This window comes from Syngnathus typhle, linkage group LG14, assembly GCF_033458585.1.
Source record: "Syngnathus typhle isolate RoL2023-S1 ecotype Sweden linkage group LG14, RoL_Styp_1.0, whole genome shotgun sequence".
Classification (NCBI taxonomy): Eukaryota; Metazoa; Chordata; class Actinopteri; order Syngnathiformes; family Syngnathidae; genus Syngnathus; species Syngnathus typhle.
In genome coordinates, this window is record NC_083751.1 from 876,687 (window position 1) to 897,951 (window position 21,265).

General features: G+C 44.2%; 1 protein-coding gene across 1 annotated transcript; it reads left to right on the forward strand.

Moving 5' to 3' along the window:
* Positions 1 to 518: 518 nt before the first annotated feature.
* Positions 519 to 17,561, forward strand: lepr (leptin receptor). Its single transcript, XM_061297394.1, has 23 exons — positions 519 to 695; positions 6,283 to 6,426; positions 6,575 to 6,598; positions 7,829 to 7,871; positions 8,680 to 8,732; positions 9,166 to 9,348; positions 10,261 to 10,387; positions 10,622 to 10,812; positions 10,883 to 11,028; positions 11,562 to 11,703; positions 12,446 to 12,606; positions 12,676 to 12,781; positions 13,074 to 13,173; positions 13,682 to 13,896; positions 13,994 to 14,148; positions 14,303 to 14,456; positions 14,521 to 14,603; positions 14,677 to 14,890; positions 15,177 to 15,371; positions 15,452 to 15,535; positions 15,626 to 15,719; positions 15,853 to 15,928; positions 16,157 to 17,561. The coding sequence occupies exons 2-23, from the start codon at positions 6,339 to 6,341 to the stop codon at positions 16,976 to 16,978; spliced, it is 3,456 nt and encodes a 1,151-aa protein (XP_061153378.1). The 5' UTR covers positions 519 to 695; positions 6,283 to 6,338; the 3' UTR covers positions 16,979 to 17,561.
* Positions 17,562 to 21,265: the final 3,704 nt, after the last annotated feature.

The following is a 21,265-nucleotide window of genomic DNA, read 5'->3' on the forward strand; positions in this document are numbered from 1 at the left end:
AGTTGCAGAAAATGTCTACATTTGGTGGGTCATGAGAATTTGCATGAAAATAATAAAAGACTGTGGCACTGATGATTTGCTGAACACAATTGTGATGTATCCTCCATTGAAACCATGACACAGAAATGGCCTCACAGGTCAGGTTATATTGCTGCTATAGTAAGATCTACTTTCCACTGACAGCTGGGTGCTCCGAGCGAGTGAGAAGGTGCTACAAAGTGGCACCTCCTCTTGAAACATCAGAGGGCAGCTCCGATATCAATTCTATTTAGTGGAACAATTTCGCATGCGGCCACTCTGGGAAAAGCCCTGAGAGTATCATTGAAACAGGTGAGTGACAGAAAGAAGGTGAGCTTTGGATGAAGCTGTTGTCTGTCACTGAAATCCTTTAGGGCACACAGCTGTCGTGACATCCATTTGGTGTACATGGGTACAAAAATAGCGCTATGCTCCATGCCAACTACCATCCACGCAACAACTTGTGCAAATGCACTCGTGCACCTCTTGCCCGTGTACTCTGTGTGTGTGTATTCTAACACCGTGTCTCTGAAATAGCATATATTACCCAGAGACACACACACTGCATCGAGATTCCAGTTCATTGGACCCACAATGTTGGTGAGAGGACTTTTATCGGATGGCCAACTTTGTATTTGTAGCTGTGATACTGGACAAGTAAAGACTCAAGATAACAGGTGAGTCATTTTTGATAGTATGTGCGACACAGGCTACTCATTTTACTTTTAATCAGTAGCTAAATTGTTGGCCAAGTTGCCAGAAAAAAACAAAAAAACAACAACCTTTATGACTTTTCATTTTTTCTACTGAAATGGAAAAAATGACAACACTCCCTTTTGAGCCGCATCTGATGTTTGGCTACAAATGAAATTTGGGTCTCAAGGCCTTTTATAAAGTACACATTTTTCTTGTGTGAGACCTGATGAGTTACTGTTTGTTTCTTTTCCACAATATGATGTTACATAACAACTTTTGTTTTGGTTGCGGTTCCCAATTGCTACTGCTTGGAAACTGATGTTCAATGTATTTTGAGTATTAATGAGGGTACGTGTTGGAATCACTGATTTTTAAGTAAGTCGTAAAATGAACGTCACACGACTATACTGTACAATCTAGTCCATGAGCGTATGGCAACCCAGTCAAAAGTGATGCTAAGTTTGTATACAAACATGGAGCCTTGAGCTCAATCTGTGGCAGACAGCAGCCTACCAGTGTCTGACATGAGACTAACGGCCAATTCACCCATTTGGGTCATTGAAGCTGTGGTTGCGCAACACATAGCCAGACATATCCATGGTAACAAAGGGCTTCTGCACCGTGCCTGTGGCTGCACTAGACCTTTTAGGGCAAAGATAAACATCAACGTATTATAACGCCGAGGACTACGTACTATGTGTCCATGTTACTCATTAGCCGTAAAGTCAACCACAAGGTCACACCTCATGAAGTAGCAGGTCTATTTATTGGATGGACTGCACAACACTATATTGTTTGAACAGACTAACACACACACACACACACGCACACACACACACACACGATGGCTTATGGAGGCAGGACCTGTGTCGGTAATTTAAAATGTCAAGGTGCATTAATATATGAAATTTGAAGCTGGATGAAAAGCAGACAAATAGAAAAGCCAGAGGTGGAGGGATGTACTGTACTGCCCTCATTTTTGTTCTGCATTTAGTGTTTTGGATCTTGAATCAAATTCAAATGTTGACCAAAAAAAAAAAAAACATCAGCCACTTTGCTTTGGAACATTTGAGTGCCGTTTTTCAAGAAAACATCATTAGTATACTTGTATTACTTGTCCTGTAAGAGGACACAGAAATAATTTGCTTGACTAAGGTGAAAGGATCTTTCTCCAGCTGGCTCAACAACCTTACAGTCATTTCCTAAAATGTAACCAAGATATGAGTCAAGGACACTAATTGGCCACATATTCTTGTGCTGCTAAGCAATTAATGAGCCTGTCAGTTAACTTCTATTTCCACAATAGTAAATGGTAAAACATGTCATGAAGAAAAAGGCACGCCCCACCCAGTGCAAGGTGACACAAAAGTCATTTACATGTATTTTGATAGCGAGTGTGAGAAAACACAAGCTGCATACATAATTACAGGGAATGTAAGCTCAAAATTAATTGTGCTAGCATATCAATGAGTCTAAGAAAAAAAATTGAAAATAATGTCACAGGTACCAAACTCTTTCCTTAGAGGTGGGGGTGGCCAAGGGGTGGCCTTGGCCACCATGTAGCTCTGCACCTGCATGTGGATTTGTTGACACGCGTGATATAAACATCCACCGCATGCGTGCTACACATATTGTAGTAAAAGTGTTCCACAGTGCTGAGAAAATAAACCATGCTTGCTAAGCTAAACTGAAGCACACATTGGGCAGGGCTGCCTTGGCCAGGCTGCTCGAGTGGTCATCCAAAGGCCGTTGCCTCGTTTCCGTCCATACAACTAAAAAAAAACGATCTGCAAATGGCACCTTTGCTGTAGTATGCATTTTGTCTGAGAACAAACAGGAAGCTCTGTATTATTTGTAACATTTAAATATTCGAAATAAGAAAAAAAAAGGGTTAAAAGTGACTGGACTATGTATACATAGATTCCCTGCCACACTCCTTCCCAGTGACTTCATTGTTCCTACGGGACGCCAGAGCTCATTGGATTGCAGACAATCAAATTAAAAACACAAGTCTGGCATCGGACACCTCAGCACTTTCCTACCTTCAGCCTTTGAGTATTTCGTTTTCTCCATTTGGATCATGTAAGAGAAACACACCCTTCTTATTCTACTCGCACATTGTCTACAATGCTAGTGATGTCACACACTTGAGGCTTTGCATTTCCATTTGCGTGAGAGCGTGTTGACGAGGCAGAGCAAAACAACACAAGATGCTTATTTTGCCAAGTCAAAGCTGGCATGTTTGGCCACGGCTTTGCTAATGATGGGATGTTACCCATTCACATCTGGCCCTAATGTGTGTTGCTAACACGGTGCAGACCAACAGAACATCTCTCTTTGGGGTCCGCAGCATTATCACAAATAGGACTCATTATATCTATTATCTTTCCATGCGTCCGTGTCATTATAGTGCGCTGACTCACCACTGTCTGCGTGCTTTTGTAAATTAATATTATAATTTGCTCTACAGAATAATGGTGGGATAAACATTAGTCTAAAATGTTTTGCTTGGGCGAATACATTTGTGAAAAGAAAGAGGGCGGAAAGATGGGGACATTAATTTGTCCCGTCTGGTCAGTGCACTGGCCAAAATCGAATTTGTGGTTTAACGCTACATAGCTAGTTGACAGAGTACATTGACTCACTATTTTTTCCTCTCCATTTTGCAGACACTGCTTCCCTTGAGAAGTGGTTTTTGCCAGGTGCTAGATTTGACTTGAAGCGTTGCAGTTGTTCTCCATTAGTTCTGTAAAATGTGGAAAAGGTTGTCTCAGAACACATTTGGATGCACTGTATGTATATACAGTATTTTAGTGCACGTTCCGATGATAAATTCCAAGAAATGCAGGAGAGGAAGGGTCAAAAGTAGCCCCACCCTACCCTACTTCACTTTTACAGAGAATGGAATGATTTTGAGCTTTTTACTTTTACAGTAAATGGACCGTTGTGAAATTATAGTGGAATTAAAAAAAAGAAAAAACTGTTAATCAGCATGTTCTGAAATATTTGATCATTTTGCACTCCCTAGCTTATATCATTTGACTCATTGGCTGATGTCAGCAGCACAGCACAAGTTGTCTGCTTTATCGATTAGAGAAGACCTGCTACTACATGAACCAGTTCTCATGACGAATGTAACATCAGCTTGTATTTCAGCTCGAGAAGCTTTTGAGGGGGTCATGATTCGGCTAGGCCCTGGAAAAGACATCATGCTGCAACACTGTCAGCATGACATGATGATGATGACCACACAAAAACTCGATATGACAATACCAGAAAAGTGCGAATGCCGGGATTGAACCTGCTGACCACTACATGTTACTTGCCATGTTATATTGGCCACTTGGTGGCAGGAGTAGAATAAACAAATCAATGGCTACAACACATTATATCTATTGGACCACTCCATGACATCATCCCGGCAGTATGACATCACCGTCTTGGTATGGAGTCCCCCATGCAGGCGTTTCCCCTAGTTCAGAGCAAGCTCATAAATTATTCATGGTCAGTCTGTAAAGCGCACTTAATGAGTTCAGCAAAACGTCATCTCATCATGTTGCATATCTTGCGCTTGACTCATCAAGAGCTCTGACGTCATCTTGCTGTGAATCCTGTGACATGGGAATAACCTGAATGGGCTGACGTTAACGTGACTAAATGACAACTAGAATGTTAAAAATACAAACCAGCCCCACCTTCATAACTGCATAAACATCCGGTACAATTAATGCATTATTAAATTGTTGGATATTAATATTCATGGGGACATTTTGTGTCAGCAAATCCCAGAAAAAAAGAAGGAAAGCAAAGTTTAGAGCATCATCAATCCAATGAATTTATCATTCAATCACTTCTTCAACCAAGCCTTGTGCATCTTTGCATTTGTTGATTTACAGTCATTTTCACAAATGTTGCATAGCTCGAGGATGACGTCATCCCTAGATTGTTCTGGATGATATCATTTGAGGACCTGATGTCATCCCCTTGCCCACAGCGCTGCTGCTCAAGGGTGTTTGCCTTCATGTGGCTTTTTCCTGCTCTTTTATGGTCATTGAACGTCACATTCATATTCAACTATTTTAAATTTGATGGAATGGGCAAAGTTTGAAATCCATATTCATGCTGATCACCAGAACGGTTTAAAAAAAATACCGTTGATTTGACATGTCATCCAGCCAAAGCCACTGATAACAGTCATTAAAATAATCTCTTTTGCAGTCATTAGACTGTGAAATAATTGCACCTCCCTAATGATGCAGCTCAAGGAAATCGATTTGCATGAATGAAGTTCCTTCCCTTCTCACAGGCTAGAGATATGGAACACGGCACAGTGACGCATTCTTTCTACGTCATAAAGTTTGACTGGGATTGTTAAAAGTTGCATTTTTGACTTTGAGACATCCTGAGTGGAGCTTATTAGACCATACAAAAGTTTGATTCAGATCTTTAACCGAATCTAAGATAACTGTATTTAAAATAATACAAGATTTTTTAATACATTTAAATTCTGGCGGTGACCTGAGCTGTGACCTGTGCGAGACCCTCCATCAATTTATGGCCCTTGACAATGCTCGTGTCTTTCATTGACTTGAATATTTTCCTTCAGCACTGCGCCATGGTCTCTCCTCCCGCCCAACCAAATTAATCACATGGCAAAATACTTGAAATTCTTATTTTTTATTCCTCAATAGTGAATAACATACACTATTTTTAGTATCATGGACATTCCTTCTTTTCAGACAGCGTATTATTGCGCAGACATTTGGAAAGAAACATTAACTTCTGTGTGGCTTATTGTCCACATCTGGATGAAATCTTTTTTTTTTTTTTTTTTCCACTCAAGTAGCTGGTTGTTTTGATGAACTTGGGGAACTGGGAAGACTTCATGGGATTCAAAGCATGACTTTACTGTATATTTAGTTTAGTATGTACTATTAATAGACAGCCGCAACATGGGGGAACATAAACATTCATGATGATGACACAACTGATTTGGAGATGCAAGACATTACTCATGCACTGATATAGAAAAAAAGTATGTTCTCCCCGGGCCCGCGTGGGTTTTCTCCGGGCACTCCGGTTTCCTCCCACATCCCAAAAACATGCTTGGTAGGCCGATTGAACACTCCAAATTGTCCCTAGGTGTGAGTGCGAGTGCAAATGGTTGTTTGTCTCTGTGTGCCCTGCGATTGGCTGGCAACCGGTTCAGGGTGTCCCCCGCCTACTGCCCGATGACGGCTGGGATAGGCTCCAGCTCGCCCGCGACCCCAGTGGGGACTAAGCGGTACAGAAAATGGATGGATGGATATTATGTTTTGTGACAGCCTCAATTTTTTTTTTATTGTTATCATGAGCTAATTTAGTATTTTTCTTTCTTTATTTTTTTAGCCAGTTTATAACATTGCAGATAGTAAACATGAGTAAATTAATTGTAAAATGCAACAATTAAAAAAGCCTAAAAATCCAATTTCTGCTTGGGTTGAAATCTTCCCGAGGTTACCTGAATGTATCTTCACGGGCTCCACCCATATTGTGTGACATCACTACTCCACTTTTTCTTTCTTTTAGCAGAGCTGCTTCCCTCCCTCCCTCACTTTTGCCAGTCGGGTAGAGGAAGAGTGTTGATGCAACATCCAACGCTAAGCTCCAATAATTTTCACGCTTTTAATGAGGATTTCAAAGTGGAGGTGATCTCAACAAGACCCAGGAGAGGTGATGTAAGAACAAACTGCTATGATTTCTGCCTCTTTGTTTTCATGCGGACTTTCTTATCTCACTAGTTGGACTTCTTTTCCTCTGCTTTCTGTCCCACCAACTTCCACATTTGATGGGTGATCGATCACTCCTCTTTTTTCATCAGTCAACGATCGACTATTACTAGAGAGTAAGCATACAATTTGTAGTACTGTAAATAATCCTCCAAGAACTAGTTGTTGTACTTCTACTATCAGCACTTTTAAGATCGGTTTCTTGTCACGTGTGATATTGCTCTTCTCACTTATGAATTGAATATGTTTTAAACTTGCTGGACATATTTTGATGCTGCTGCTGCTGGTAATGATCATAACTAGTGGTGCTGATAATGAGAACAAATGAGTCCAACTAATCTCCTGATTGTACCAAGCAAGCAGCAGTTTCCCACTGGCAGAAGGTGAGTCAGACCAAGATGAGCAGTTGGCAAAGAGCCCTCAGGCAAGGCAGGAACCATGAGCTTCCTTCGCATGTGGAAATGACACCAGGCACAAATGCCTCACTCTGCCTAATTGAAGAAGGTATTTTCCAAAGAAGATTCCATTCAAAGAAGATGTGTACAGTTTCAAAAAAAAAAGCACTTCATTTGCAGCTGCATGTGAACGTGATGGCGAATGGATGTTTGTCTCGATTGACCTTTGCTTGACTGGCGACCAATCCAGAGTGGATTCCCACTAGAAAGTGCAGAGTATAAAAACAGGAAGATTTGCTAGTGCACATTCAAATGTTGGCATTGCATCGCTAAAATGGGAGCTCAAATGTTGCAGGTTTCAGCTATGAAGTGACACTAGAGTTCTCCAGCTATTGGACCTCACCAGGTCTGATGGAAAAGTATTTGCAGAAACGGGCCCCGCTTGATCCTTCCAAGTCTTTACACAGCATTGTTTTTGGAACATCTGGGGAATGTGCAATTCCCCGAACAGTTGTGACAGTTGTGTTGATGCTATTGTGTTGTTGTGATTGATGTTGGAAATGACTGCCACTTAGTCTGTGTCAAGCAGCCTCTGTTCCGTGTAACACAACAGATTCATCAACACGTTCCTAAATACCCTCATGCACTGCTCATGTGTTCTTTGGGGATGTTTTTCATTTTGGGTCAAGTCTAGCATTCCACTCAATGAATTCAATTAATACATGTGCTTAACAGCTGATGTGAAGTCATGCTATCAGTTATTTTTCTGGGTCAAAACAAGCAATTGGAATCAAATTGGATTTGCCAAAAAAAAACAAATTGGTCCTTTTTCTTGTGAAGGTTTGCTTGTCGTTTTCTCCAAATGGTCTCAATTCAAAAGACGGAGATTTTTGGAGGAAACCAGCTTTTGAAGAATAGAGGTTCAACAATGTCTTTTTCTTCTTCACGCAGTAAAAGGGAGGCAAAGCCATGTCCACGCTGTGAACGCAAGAATGTAAGTAGCGACATCTTGGCCGCTGTGAAAATGAACTCAGCAAGTGTGAAAGCATGACTGTCTGTCTGTCTGTCTGTCTGTCTGTCTGTCTGTCTGTCTGTCTGTCTGTCTGTCTGTCTGTCTGTCGAGGGCCACTTCAAAACAGCGTCTGACATCATTGCTATGACAAAGCAAAGCGGGCGGGGGGGCAAAATTCACACCTGATAACAGCAGTCTATGGGAACTATACAATCGGCAATAGTTCCTCATAATGAGTGATCCGTCAGAAGAGAAGATACTTGTCTTAGGTTTTTATCTTCTGTGTAAAACACAGAATTGTAATTGAATGCGAGTCCAACATGGTCTGTGCTCTTCATCACTTCTAGAATTCATGCTTCACCTTTTAGCATTAGGAAGCAAGCTCTGTCCTTTTCTGGGCTGAAAATATATTAGACTTTTTTTTTTATGCTATTGAATAAAAAAAATAATAATTCACCATGTTTATCTTTTCCTTTCTCTTTAATTTACAGTACATCACATTTGAATAATGTAGTCATTCATTAGTTTTTAGGTTTTTTTTTTTCAACTGGCAGTTTAAAATCAATATTACAAAAAAATCCTGACTCCATCAACTGGATGTTATGAAAAAATATATATCATGATCATTTTTGTAACCATATTGCCTCCTCGCAGTAAGAACACGTCTTCTGAGGTTGCTGGTTTTTTCATGATGTTCTAAACGCCTGCTAAGTTAAGTCATTAAGCAGTGGATTTGCATTTTGGCAGAGCTGTTTTTGCTCATGCATCATCGTTGTGTGTCTCTCCACAGGGGCCAATCTGCGATGTTGTCCGTCCTCATCCATGTTTTGCTGATACTCACTGGTGAGTTTTACCTCCAACATGTTCAAGCTCTTTGGCTGATTTCCATCCAGCTTCAATTCAAAAGGAGTACATATTTGAAAAAAAAAAATACAATACACCTGGAATTTACTCGCTTCGTTGCTATTTGATGAGGTAAGACTGAACGTGTTTGGTGAAGGCGCCTTCAACACATTCCATTCTTGACACACTTGACACATTGCTAGAGAAGACAGACTTCTCTTGTGTTGGGGGGAGAAAACAAGAATCAAATAACAAAAATAATCTGTTGTGCAAACAAGTGAGCTAGCTCACTTTCACCTGAGCGCAATCAATAGCGACTTCTACGAGAGATTGCGTTTCATTTTTGCACTTGGGACACTTTTGCCACTTAACAATTGCAGAAATTCCAAATGCAGAAGCACCGCTAACCCCACTGTGTCTCCTCCGTCACAAGGAACCGTGTGCGCCAAGCCTGAAGAGGAAGCAGGAGTCTCCTCAGGTGTGCTGGACTTGCCATGGCAGGACCAAGCGTGCTATGACTCGCCTCCAGCGCAAGAGGAGGAGGCTGGCGACACGCACCCTCACTGCTACTTAGGGAGCATAGCAACTGGATTGAGTCTGAAGAAGGACTCTGGCGGTAAAAGACTTTTTGATCATTCATCATATTTGTTGGACATTAGTAAAGAAAGAAAAAACCGAAGCTATGCTAACTCAATCGTTGTCCAAACATTGGCTTTGGGTGTTAAAATGAAGTTCTCCTGACTTCCCGCAGCTATTATGGTCGCAACATGATGATACGTTAGCTTTCATTGCTGTTGACGGATTCAGTCAAGGTCAAGCGGCAGTCACTGAATGAAGGAAGCGTGACGACGGCTAAATCAAAAGAAGGGCTTGATGATGCTCGTCATCAGGCTCGGTGGGTGTGTTGGCGCATCACCACCATGGCTCGTCAGTGGCAAAGATCACCCCCGGAGGCTCATTAGACTTTATCGTCTTTTTATCTGGCATTCCCCGCTGCCGCAGCCGCAGGAGCCTGTGGTAGCCTGAGGTGGCCGAGCGGAGCGCCACATCACGTCTGCTTGTGCTTGTGCATCACCACCATGGCTCGTCAGTGGCAAAGATCACCCCCGGAGGCTCATTAGACTTTATCGTCTTTTTATCTGGCATTCCCCGCTGCCGCAGCCGCAGGAGCCTGTGGTAGCCTGAGGTGGCCGAGCGGAGCGCCACATCACGTCTGCTTGTGCTTGTGCTTGTGCCTGTGCTTGTCATCCAATACATTGCTATGATGAGCTCAAGCCTTTTACGAGATGATACCTAAATGGCGTCAACGATATGATTGTGGCGTTCATATCTGTAACTTGAGATCATGTACATTTTATTAAAAAATTTTTTTAAAAATGATATGACAGAAATTCTTAAATTTCGAAATAACCAAATGACCTCGGTTCTCCAATTTTTGGAATGTTCCTCGTTCTCAGGAAGTTGGAATAGGAAGTAAAGCTTTCGGAGTGCTGCTTTTGAAGTTTCTCTCATGTGAATGTCTTGACAGGCACCTGTTTGAACATGCTGTGCAGGATTGATGAAAAGTGGGAAAGTTTGACTTGTGATTTGGGGCTTCCTTCAGCCAAGCGCCTTCTTCACTCTGCGCCCGTGGCAGTCCGCCTCCAGCGCTTCAAGTGAGTGCCTTTGTTTTCTTCCTGTTGTTTGCCACGGCTTGTGTTCATGTCCCTAAATTGCCGGTTTCCGTTTCAAGAATGCATTTGATCTGCCGACGCCGCGTGTGAACAAAAGAAACCTATTTCAAACTCCTCAAAGTCGTTTCAATGTGCACGTTGACCCTGGCGTGGGTCTTTTATCAGTCTCGTGTCTGTCGTATTGTAAAGTAGGTTGTCTTTTGTTTCCATCTCCAGGCCCCTGAAAAATGACACGTCGTCACTCAACTCCACCAATGTGGAATCTTACCAACCGGTGGTCTGTGAAACAAAGGATTCCGTCCTATGTTCAATTTCTATTGGCAGCGCAAGTTTTGTGGCTCTTGTAACTGCCCGCATATATGGCTGTGAACTTGGACCGGTTCTGCTCAATGTACCGGCGCGACCTGGTAAGAAATACATGTATTCTTTGTGTTTATGACTGTTTATGGAATTCCATTTTTTTTTCTTATCTTCCAGTAAAACCCAGGACTCCTTTGAACCTGTCACATTTCCAGACAATCAAGCCAGAACTGATTTTACAGTGGGATGAGCCAAAAGAGCACGGTTCTGCTCCATTAAGATATGAGGTCCGGTACTCGAACGCCACGCATCCTTCTTGGCAGGTGAATCCACTGCAGCGCCTCTGGAATAGAAATGCAACAACGTGCAGAAAAGTAAATGGGAGACTCTGGATGTTTTGAATGCGGAATGTGCAGTTTATTTCCAGCCCCAAAGTAGGGTGAGCGGAGCTGTGTCGTGAAAATGCCACCTGACAGGGTTTCTGATTGGTCTCATTATTTTAATTATCATTTAGTTAAATGGTTGCATAAATAAAATCCGCACAAGACATGGTGTTCATGGAAAAGGTCACAAGATCACCCGCTTGCACGGTTTGGAAGTGTTTCCCATTCAGCATGCTACACCTAAGTGAAAGCCACAATTCAGTGAAGAAAGTCATTTTTTACTTTATTTACGTGTGTGCATTTTTTTGGGTCATATTTTCTATATAATAAGATTGGCCTCATTCATGAAAGGATTAGAGTCAAGTGTTTCCCTAAATACTTGAAGCCACATCCTGCTGCTGTATGAGGGTTTTGTGGTCTTCAACTAAATATTTGACAGGTGTTTGACACTTCTCCCTGCTGGTTGGCTGTAGGTGGTGTCTGCAGGGCTGGAGCGCAGACTCCTTCTCGATCTGGAGCCTGAAGTCAACTACACCTTGGAGGTTCGCTGCTCTGACCTGCACGAACCTCCCTTGTGGAGCGACTGGAGTGAAGCGCATCACATCTACCTTGGCAGTAAGATATTCTTTCATGCTTGGTTTAATGGAACTCTGCAAACACACACACGTACGCACACACACCTGCCTGTTCACTGCGTTTGTTTATTTTGTTCTTATTTTAGTCACAGAGCTTAGCTTCCTACTGTGATTAAAAATCCCAAGTGTTGTGTTCAGTAAGTTTTTTTATTATTATTTTATTTCATCATGATTCTTTTAAATGATTTTTTATTATGGTTAACCTGTTGCTTATTTTGTTGCTTATCATTTCAGTGGCACATTTGAGCTCTTCAAATGTTACCTTGCTAACATCCTCACGCACGCCCTTCAACAATAATTCATTTCCGCATGTGTGTCGCATTAATCCAATGACCTCAATTATTTCCCGGGTAAATGTCCGTCAGTGCTCAAGCAATAAATTTGCATATTATGCTCGGCGTCAACAGACTGCAAGGGTCAGATGCGCGGCGCATCTTGGACTCATCTCGGAAGCCTTTCCATGTTGTTTTGGTTTAGCGCCCTTTTGTAGTGGTGAAATCAAAGTGTGACAATTGCTGTGTGGCCTCATTTAGAAACGAAAAATGACGCCTTTGCTGTCTTTCAGACAATGAATGAAAAGATTCACAGATGCTCATCGTGGACTTTTTTTTAAAACCACAAATGACGATCAATACACTGCAATGAGCTCGATGACAGCGGGGGCGGGGAAAAAACATGTGTGCCTTATTCTCTAATGTCTTGTTTTGCTGCCTTGTGTTCAGTGGTGAGCTACATCCCTGAAAAGGTTTTGGCCCATCCCGGGGAGAACGTCAGCGTTTATTGCGTGTTCAACGACCCCGGCATTAATGCCAACTCTGCTGTATGGATGCTGAACTTTGAACAGACGCTCTCTTCCAGCCAGTATCACTCAGTCAACCAACGGGTACGAATTCTCGGATGGGGTGCGATCCGGCAAACGCTTGCTTGTCCTGACCAAACGATTCCAACGCAGGTCAGCCACGTCACGATCCAGCCCTCGGACTCTGGCATGTATGAGCTGCTGCAGTGTAGGGCTACCAAGGAGTGGACCATCCCATACAGCATCATCTATCTTGAAGGTGAGCGCTAATTGGAAACATTTTATTGATTGATTTAGTTATTGATTTCTTATTCCATTCCTAACATCTTGGAAAATTGGGGGCTGTGTGTGGTCTGAGCTTGGAGGTTCAAATCCGTGCTTGCTTGGGCTTTTTACTCTTTTCTTTTTGGGTACTCTAGCTCTCTCCTAAACGGTATATATAAAAAAGAAAATCTGGATATTATCTAATATGAATACAATTATTATTGTAACAAGCTCTTCTTGTTTTTGAAATTTCACTCCAATATGTGCTTTTTGATTTCGTTTTGCAGGAGCCTCTATTGACATCAAATGTGAAACGAGTGGTGATATTGATGCTATGGACTGCAGCTGGAAAAACACTTCGTGGATCAAACCAAAATTCCAATACATGTAGGTCATGATTCTTCTTTAGTTTTTTTTTCAGGAGCTGCTGACGTTGGAGTGCCCTCGCATGTTAATGAATGCTCAAACCAGTACTTGTTATTATGCGCAACTTCACTGAACACAGCGTACCGAATGAGACAATGCTCTTTTGGGACACACCTAACAAATACATGTGTCCAATCCTGCACAGCGAGAGGATGCCAGCGAGTTGCGCAATATCCTTTAACCTCACAGCAATACATTAATCTTTACAAAGTTAGCGAAGAGCAAAGCTTCATAGTTGGCCTTCCTGTTGAGACTTGTTTTGTGCCACACATTTACTCTTCGAGTGGAAGAATTCACTCCCGTCTATTTACAAAGGTTCCATAAACTGGAATGAAATTTCAATCAATGAAATAAATAAAATAATAAATAAATAAAAATAATGTACAAAAATAATATCAAAAGAATATCAAATAAATTAAGTTTGAATGAAAGAAAGCTATCCTAAGCATCTCAAATGTCAACTCCGCAGATGGTCCGACCTACCCTGTGATGCGATGGAGGAGACGGAGCGGAAGGGTGAGAACGTTGGAGAGATGGGACCCGATTGTCTGCCGATCAGATCCAAGCAACAAGCCTGCACCGTCCAGGATGTACGGAGGAATTGCTACAAACTGTGGCTGGAGATGCTGTCCCATCAAGGCCCGATCCGATCCAAACCTGTCTACGTATCACCTCTGGAATACGGTAGGGTAGAAATGAGACAACCGTAAGCGTCCCATTGTGGTCAGCTCAGTGCCTTCAAAACTCACATGGTGTGTTCCTCCGTGGTCTTGACTTGCAGTAAAACCCAACAAACCATCCGATGTGAAGGCAGTGAATCTTAAAAAAGGGGTCCTGAGGATCACGTGGCGCCCTCCATCTTTGCCTGTGCAGGGGGTCCAGTGTCAGCTCCGTTTCCACTCTCCTTCTACCACCAGAGCACAACCCGATTGGAAGGTGAGCTATTCTTGGCAATTTCAAATAGCAAAACTGAAGAGATCCATCCAATTCAATTCCTTGGAACAACTAAGAAATAAATAAATAGATGGGGGGGAAAAAAACGACATCTGGTGATCCCCATGATCTGACCAATTGCTCTCACTAAATGCAGTTCAGTAACGCGGCGCGGGTGTCGTCGGCGGAGATTCCAATTCCGGACATGTGTCAAGTTCATGCGGTTCAGGTGAAGTGCATGCCCGCCAACGGCACTGGCTACTGGAGCGACTGGAGCGACTTGGTCTACTCGCTACCCCAAAACAGTCGAGGTAATCACTGATTCCCAAATATTCGGAATCTACCTCTACCACCACTTGGATGTTTCTCCTGCAGCTCCAGAACATGGGCCTGATTTTTGGAGACTTCTTCAAGACGATCAGCTCACAAACTCCACCAATGTGACTCTCCTGATCACGGTATAAAGCGCACGATGAACATATCCCATTGACACTCCGAGCATTACAAATCATGTCAATCTCCCGTTTCTAGCATCTTCCAACAGCGAGCCGCTCCTACTGCATCGACGGCTACATCGTCCAGCACCGGAGCTCCGGTGGTATCGTGAAGAGGGAGAAGATCGAGCTGATGTCCTCCTACAGCTTTGAGTGGAACCGAGAATTCCAAAGTGTGACGGTGGAAGCGTACAATAGTCTGGGAAGTTCCACTAAAAACATGAACATGACCCTGGAGAGACGACCCAAACGTGAGTGGTCAATATAGATGGTGGTGGTGGTGGTGGTGGTGGTGGTGTTCTTCACTTTAATGGCTGTACTCCGGATTCAGAGCGAACGTGCTAACAATTTATTCCCCCTCTTCTTCCAAAACACTTCATATGAATGCCAGTTTGAGCATAATAAAAAAACGGGAAAAGCGACAGTCTACAAAACGTGGACAGTCTGTGCTCATTTGGTCGTTAAACTTGATCGGAAAGAGAGCCGGTGAATATTTGATGGTTGCGACAACACTGCTCCGTGTCGTGTGCGCACCAGGCCGGAGCGTGCATTCTTTCCATGCGCTGCTTATCAACAACACTTGCGCGTCTCTGCACTGGAGCCTGGTGGACAACAGCTCGGCACCGCTCTTCATGGTGGTGCAGTGGGCGCCGCAGCGGCCACCGGACGGAATGGACAGTGGGCGCACGTGGCTCAGGCTGCCCTTCACCGAGCGTTCCGTCCACCTAACAGGTTGGACGCGCTCTGCGCTTTCGTTTTCTCAACATGACTGCCCGTAGAAGAACAACATCAAAGTTGATCTCTGCTTTCAGGTGATTTTTATGCATCCGAGGAGTATGCCTTCTACTTGTATCCGGTGTTTTCGGAGGGAGAGGGCCAGCCTGCTTTCACAATCGGTATGCAAGCTTCAAGAAAAAAAAAAAAGAAGCCATTGTATTGTTCTGCCACGCAAACCACTTGTGATTGGCCTTTGCTCCATAACGCAGCCACCAGAAGAGACCCTGCAGCCTACACGACTTTTTTGGTCATTGCCCTCCTCTCCGTCGTCCTCTTTGTCACCTTGGTCCTCTCCCAAAACCAGTAAGTGGCTCGCTCGCTGGCTGGGTGATGTTTATATGAAGTGAGCAGCCACAGCTCATGTAAGAATGTTAATGGGAGGGAGTGCTATAAATACGATCTGCATCTCCTGAAAGCAGCTGTGCTTCATTGTCAGGATGAAAAGGTTGGTGTGGAAGGATGTGCCTAACCCCAAAAAGTGCTCCTGGGCAAAAGGACTCAATTTCAAAAAGGTAAACAATAGTACTTGCAAACTTTCATTCCAACTTTCTTCCGCTGCCGCCCTTGAATGACATCTGTCATGATTGCCTTCCAATTGCAAGGCTGACAAACAACCATTCACAAAAGCCAACTCAAGGTCTATGAATAAACGAGGACTTTTGCGGAATGCACGAGTCGGGAAGCTGCTGAAGTATCCCACCGTTGCACAGCCCCTTTCTTATTCTCTCTTATCTTTGCAGGCCGACACCTTCCACGAGCTCTTCCAGGCCTCAGACGTCCTCCCAGCCTGGCCGCTGCTGCTCCCTTCTGAGAATATTTCCAAAGTAGTCATCATGGAGAAGGCCAACATGTCAGTTCTCGGCACGGCCTTGGTCCGAAGCCCACTCGCGTCCCCGACTCCCGACGCAGCGTCCTTTCCTTCATTTCTTGAGGGTAACCAGAACGCATCGGTGGGCGGCGAGGCTCGCTTAGGCTTGGGCCTTCCCCTCTCGCTCCTAGATTTGGATATTTTAAGTAGTCCCAGCCCGCAGCTTGAAGAGCTGCAGCTGATGGAGCCCTCCCCGAGCATCACGGAGAATTCAGCCCAGTCTTCGGTAACGTACGCCACGGTGCTGCTGATCAAGCCAAAGCAGGAGAAAGAGTCGGCTCGTCTCTCCGACCGGGACGGCAGCAGCTCCAGCGACGAGGGCAATTTCTCTGCCAACAACTCGGACATTTCCGGCTCTTTCCCCGGTGGCCTGTGGGAGCTGGAGAGCTGCCACGGCGGAGAGCTGGACGATGGTCATCGTCGATCCTGCTCCTACAACTCGGCGGAGGAACTTTCCGAAAGCTCCGATCAAGAAGATGCGGCCGAAGCCAAGGACTTGTACTATCTCGGCGGGGACTATCAAGCTGAAGCTGAGGAGGCTGGGGGAGAGGCGGAGGAGAAAGAAGAGCTGCTGAAAAGCTGCCCGGCAGCGGAGTCGCACCTTCCGCCCCCCGAGCCGGTTTGCGACTTGTCCCCCCCACTCTACATGCCCCAGTTCAGGACTGCGCCGTACACCAGGCAACTGCCAGATTGAAAAAGCTCACTCCATTTCTCGTGTTGTGTAGTGCATCAGCTCCTGCAGACCAATTGATATTGAATGTCAAACAGCGTCAAAAAGCTTCAAACGGTGGGATGTTCATCAATGCTGCTATTTCTTTGTTCACGATGAGGTCATGCTCCTGGCAGTAGGCACGCTTTCTTTATATTGCGATTGGCTCCGCCCAGCCAAACTGCTTTCACAATGGTCACTGATGAGGGTATGCGAGCTCAGGAAAGGTTCCCAATAAAGTCCAATGTAGTGACAAAGAGAATATTTAAACAGGGAGAAAAAAAATGCTGCCGTTACATAAATGGTCGGCGGTTACAATTCTTGTCAGCTTTTACGTGACAGATGTCGTACGTTGCTATCGCTTGTAAATAAAACCAACAAAGATCTAAGAAGAACTGTGTGGAAACATCTGCCTTTATGAATACAATCAGATTATTATGTTGTTTTGATGAGGTGTCCAATCTGAAAAGAGTTTAACAACAATACTGAAATATGATTAGTAGCTGTTGTTGCACATTGATATATTTTGTCTATTTTTCATGGTGAATATAAATTATTTGTTATTGGACTTGTGTGTGTTTATTAATGGCCCAGAGATTGCACAATCTGGCTGATGACTTGATTGCTGCATTTTTCTCAAAACAAACACAACTTTGTGCAATCACAGTTTCTTCCAATGAAATTATCCAAATATTGCATGGATCTAAAAATCACATCAAAGTGTAAAGCCTGCTTTGGAAAGTTTTGGAATGGAATTTCCTTTGTTGTTTACTGACTACATTTGGCTTTCAGGTCAATTTGTAATGAGACAAAAAGTAAATGCTCAACTCTCGAATTTCTGGTTCATTTTCCATTTATAGTAGCAAGCTGGAGTAAGGCTTCTCAACATTAGTAATACGTATGTCGCCCTCTTGTGGCTACAGCTGGTAAACGCAATGTATTTGACTGCAACTACGTACTGCAGTGCTTCTCAAATAGTGGGGCGCGCCGGGGGCGCGGTGCTATTCCTGGGGGGGCGCGTGTGACCCTGGGGAACAGGCTTTTTTTTTGGCAGTACTAGAATAAAGTGTAATTGCGCGTTTACTACAGCAGGGGGCAGTGGCGCTCTCATTGTTACGTCTGTCACGTTTGCGACAGTGCAACATTTTACGACTTACAAGACAAGTTAGGATAGTCACGGTGGGGAGGGGGGGCGCGAATAGTTTTCTTCTTGCTAGGGGGGGGCGTAACAGAAAATAATTGAGAAGCACTGGGTTAAATAAAGGTTAACCTAAAAAAAAAAAAAAAAAAAAAAAAAGTCAACCCTGAACTTTGAACCCGCGGTGACCCCGCGGTGACCCCGTGGTGACGCGGTGACCCCGTGGTGACCCCGCGGTGACCCCGTGGTGACCCCTGGGTGACCTTTGAACCCTGAACTTTCAACTCTAGTTAAAAATCGAAAATGTGCACATGACCCCGTGAACTTTGAACCGACCTTTGACCCCTGGGTGAACTTTGAACCGACCTTTGACCCCTGGGTGAACTTTGAACCGTAAACTTTGACCTTTGACCCCTAGCTAATTACGTTTGTTTTTTTTTTTTTTAAACCGGCATAGCAGAACGATCCATGGTCTTCAGATGCCGCGCTGTCGCCATCTCCTGGTCAGTTAGGGTTAGGGTTAGGGTTTTTTTTTGTCTCAATTAAAACAAATCAATTAGCCAGTTGGTTTTCTTTATTTAATATCTATTATCAGACAAAACCAAATTGTGAATCAGTCACCTAGGCTATAGCAGAACAAACAATCCATGGTCTTCAGATGCCACGCTGTCGCCATCTCCTGGTCAGCTAGTGAAATGCTTTTGCTGTTTTTTTTCCCTCTCAATTAAAACAAATCAATCAGCCAGTTGGCTTTCTTTATTTAATATCTGATATCAGACAAAACCAAATTGTGAATCAGTCACCTAGGCTATAGCAGAACAAACAATCCATGGTCTTCAGATGCCACGCTGTCGCCATCTCCTGGTCAGCTAGTGAAATGCTTTTGCTGTTTTTATTCCCTCTCAATTAAAACAAATCAATCAGCCAGTTGGTTTTCTATATTTAATATCTGATATCAGACAAAACCAAATTGTGAATCAGTCACCTAGGCTATAGCAGAACAAACAATCCATGGTCTTCAGATGCCACGCTGTCGCCATCTCCTGGTCAGCTAGTGAAATGCTTTTGCTGTTTTTATTCCCTCTCAATTAAAACAAATCAATCAGCCAGTTGGTTTTCTATATTTAATATCTGATATCAGACAAAACCAAATTGTGAATCAGTCACCTAGAGAGTCAGAGAGTCAGAGTCAGCTTTATTGTCAATTCCTTCATGCCAAGACACACAAAGAAATCGAAATTACGTTTCCTCCATCCCACGGTGACGAGACACAGTACACGAGTAACATACAAGTAAACAACGGGGGAGAGAGTTCAGGACGCCAAAAGCCTGAAGATCACAAACTTCGCCAGAGGCGAGCAGTGCTTGCATCCCACCACAGAGTCCCGGCACCATTCGTCACGGATGTAGACACGCATTCCACCTCCTCGCGATGTCCCCCCTCGTACAATGGCCCGGTCCGCCCGATAGCACGCTAGCCGCTCCAGATGCACAGCAGTTACGCACTGTCCGTTTCATAGATCTCAGCAGGCATGTTGATGCCCAGCAATCGAACGTTCGCCCGAAGAAAGGAAGGCACGGCCGGTCGAGCTGGGTTGGCCGCCAGCCTGGCCCGGACGCCCCCGCTCTCGCTTCAGGACGGAGCAGACCGAGCGCCTTTAATGTCCCTGCTTCAAAGTCCAGATCGCCACAAAACTCGCTTCCGCCGATGTCGAGCTGAACCAGCCCGCTGTACTTGTAGCACAACCCGGTGCGACGAGACGAACACACAAAACTGTCGGACAAACCCACATTAAACGACAAAACAAAACACCGTTCGGGACAGAGAGAGGCCGCTGCGTGTGCACGCGCCGCCATCTTACTTCCATCCTAGGCTATAGCAGAACAAACAATCCATGGTCTTCAGATGCCACGCTGTCGCCATCTCCTGGTCAGCTAGTGAAATGCTTTTGCTGTTTTTTCCCCTCTCAATTAAAACAAATCAATCAGCCAGTTGGTTTTCTTTATTTAATCTCTGATATCAGACAAAACCAAATTGTGAATCAGTCACCTAGGCCAGTGCTTCTCAAATAGTGGGGCGCGCCCCCCTTTTACGACTTACAAGACAAGTTAGGATAGTCACGGTGGGGAGGGGGGGCGCGAATAGTTTTCTTCTTGCTAGGGGGGGGCGTAACAGAAAATAATTGAGAAGCACTGGCTTAACGAGGGAATCACATGGACACTCCATTAGGTACACCGCCATTTGCAAGTGTACCTAATAACAGGCCACTTTATTATCTTGGAAAACATGTTGGAACGCGGCCCTGAGGACTAGAGCTTGCTACCTGTGACCTTTGACCATGATATTTCCCTAATAAAGTGGCCTGCTATTAGGTACACTTGAAAATGGCGCTGTACCTAATGGAGTGTCCGTGTCATTTCCTCGTTAAGCGCACCTGCGTGAAAAGTTTTAGCTCCTGCAGAACGTGAAAGTGGCTAAAAGTTTTCACGCAGGTGCGCTTAACGAGGGTCACTTGGAAAACATATTGGAACGCGGCCCCTCGAGGACTGGAGGGCGACACCCCTGGTTTAAGTGAAAAGTGCCCCACCCGCCCTCACCCCCACCTCCTGATTGGCTGGTTGATCCGTGACGTCACACGGACACTTCATTAGGTACTAATGATGTACGCTAATGATTACAGTACGTCAGTGCTTCTCAATTATTTTCTGTTACGCCCCCCCCTAGCAAGAAGAAAACTATTCGCGCCCCCCCTCCCCACCGTGACTATCCTAACTTGTCTTGTAAGTCGTAAAAGGGGGGCGCGCCCCACTATTTGAGAAGCACTGGCCTAGGTGACTGATTCACAATTTGGTTTTGTCTGATATCACATATTAAATAAAGAAAGCCAACTGGCTGATTGATTTGTTTTAATTGAGAGGGGAAAAAAAACAGCAAAAGCATTTCACTAGCTGACCAGGAGATGGCGACAGCGTGGCATCTGAAGACCATGGATTGTTTGTTCTGCTATAGCCTAGGATGGAAGTAAGATGGCGGCGCGTGCACACGCAGCGGCCTCTCTCTGTCCCGAACGGTGTTTTGTTTTGTCGTTTAATGTGGGTTTGTCCGACAGTTTTGTGTGTTCGTCTCGTCGCAC